Source organism: Echinops telfairi, unplaced genomic scaffold (assembly GCF_000313985.2).
Source record: "Echinops telfairi isolate 266 unplaced genomic scaffold, ASM31398v2 ScPeMD7_60;HRSCAF=208, whole genome shotgun sequence".
Classification (NCBI taxonomy): Eukaryota; Metazoa; Chordata; class Mammalia; order Afrosoricida; family Tenrecidae; genus Echinops; species Echinops telfairi.
In genome coordinates, this window is record NW_022103958.1 from 45,684,288 (window position 1) to 45,685,675 (window position 1,388).

General features: G+C 39.6%; 1 protein-coding gene across 1 annotated transcript in view; it reads left to right on the plus strand.

Annotated features, from left to right (window-relative positions):
• Nucleotides 1-1,197: 1,197 nt before the first annotated feature.
• LOC123521768 (olfactory receptor 2D3-like) overlaps nt 1,198-1,388 on the plus strand; it is a 949-nt gene continuing 758 nt past the window's right edge. Inside the window, exon 1 of the mRNA XM_045290937.1 lies at nt 1,198-1,380. Coding sequence (XP_045146872.1) covers nt 1,198-1,380 — 183 coding nt within the window. The remainder of the gene's footprint in view (nt 1,381-1,388) is intronic.

Below are 1,388 nucleotides of genomic sequence, written 5' to 3' on the forward strand. Positions count from 1 at the left end.
GTTTTCTTTACATTGAATTGTAATCCACTGAAGACTGAAATCCTTGATCTTCATCCTCAAGTGCTTCAAGTCCTCCCCACTTTCAGCAAGCAAGGGTAGGTCATCTGCATATCTCAGGTTGTCCAGTCGTGTGGCTCAGTGTAAAAGAGGAAGACCGTCAATGAGATGGATTGATATAGTGGTGGGAACACGAGGCTCAATCATAGCAACCATTGTGAAGATGGTGCAGGTCCAGGCAGGTTTGTTTTGCTACATATAGGATAGCTATGAATCAGAGCTAACTCCGTGGCACCTGATGATTACAACAACAATGACTGGCATCAGGAGATTTTCTAGGAGACCATCATTATCATTTTTTACTGACAACAGATCTGGTGCAAAGAGAGACGTGAAAGATGTAGAGCAGAGGTAGGGAATTGATTTTCTTCCAATGGCCACTTGAATCTTTATAACATTTGTGAGGCACACTGCTCAAGCATTTCATGAACTCACCCCAAAGGTGATGACTGGAACTGCTTCTCCTCAGTGAGGTGAGTGATGTTTCCTGGGACTGATGACTTTGTAGGCCTTGTACGTCCAGCGCACATGGCACTCCCTTCCCCTGGTGTCGAGGATGAATCTGGGAATATCACTACTGAGTTCAACAAACAGCAAGGCAGGTAATTTTATTGAAACATGATGTAAATGACTGAAACTATGAACAAGAATCAAGTGTTTTATTTTAATGTTAATTTCTTGCTTAGGGTACATCTTTAGAATTATTTTAAAATATATTGAAGAAAATCAACCTTCATAAAAATGTTATCAATATTTAGCATAACAATATAACAGTTTTACAGCAACATCAATTCCATCTACTTTTCCAACCTACAAACTAGGATGGACATACTGTAAACAGCTCTGGGTCTTTTCAGGACGGTAAGTCATTCTTACTCCAATGAGGTTTAATCATGAAGCTAATTAAGGATGATTCCCAAGCTGATTCTCTTAAAAATTCAAGGTGAGGGTTAATCAGAAGTGGTTTTCAATTGTCAGAACAAATACATACTCAGTCTTCTGATATATGGAACCTATAGGAGGTAGAAATCATTAAAGAAAATTTGAAGACTAATTAATAAAATACTGTATGATACTCATCCTTTTCAGAACTAATCATGGTGTTTGTTTGATTTTCATTGTCAACAGGAGTAAACATTCATGGAAGAAGAGAACCACACCTCTGTGACTGAGTTTGTTTTCCTGGGCCTCTCCCAGGATCCACTGACACAAGTCCTGCTCTTCTTCCTCTTTCTGATCATCTACCTGCTGACTGTGCTGGGAAACCTGCTCATCATTGTGCTCATTCACATAGACTCCAGACTCCACACACCCATGTACTTTTTCCTTAG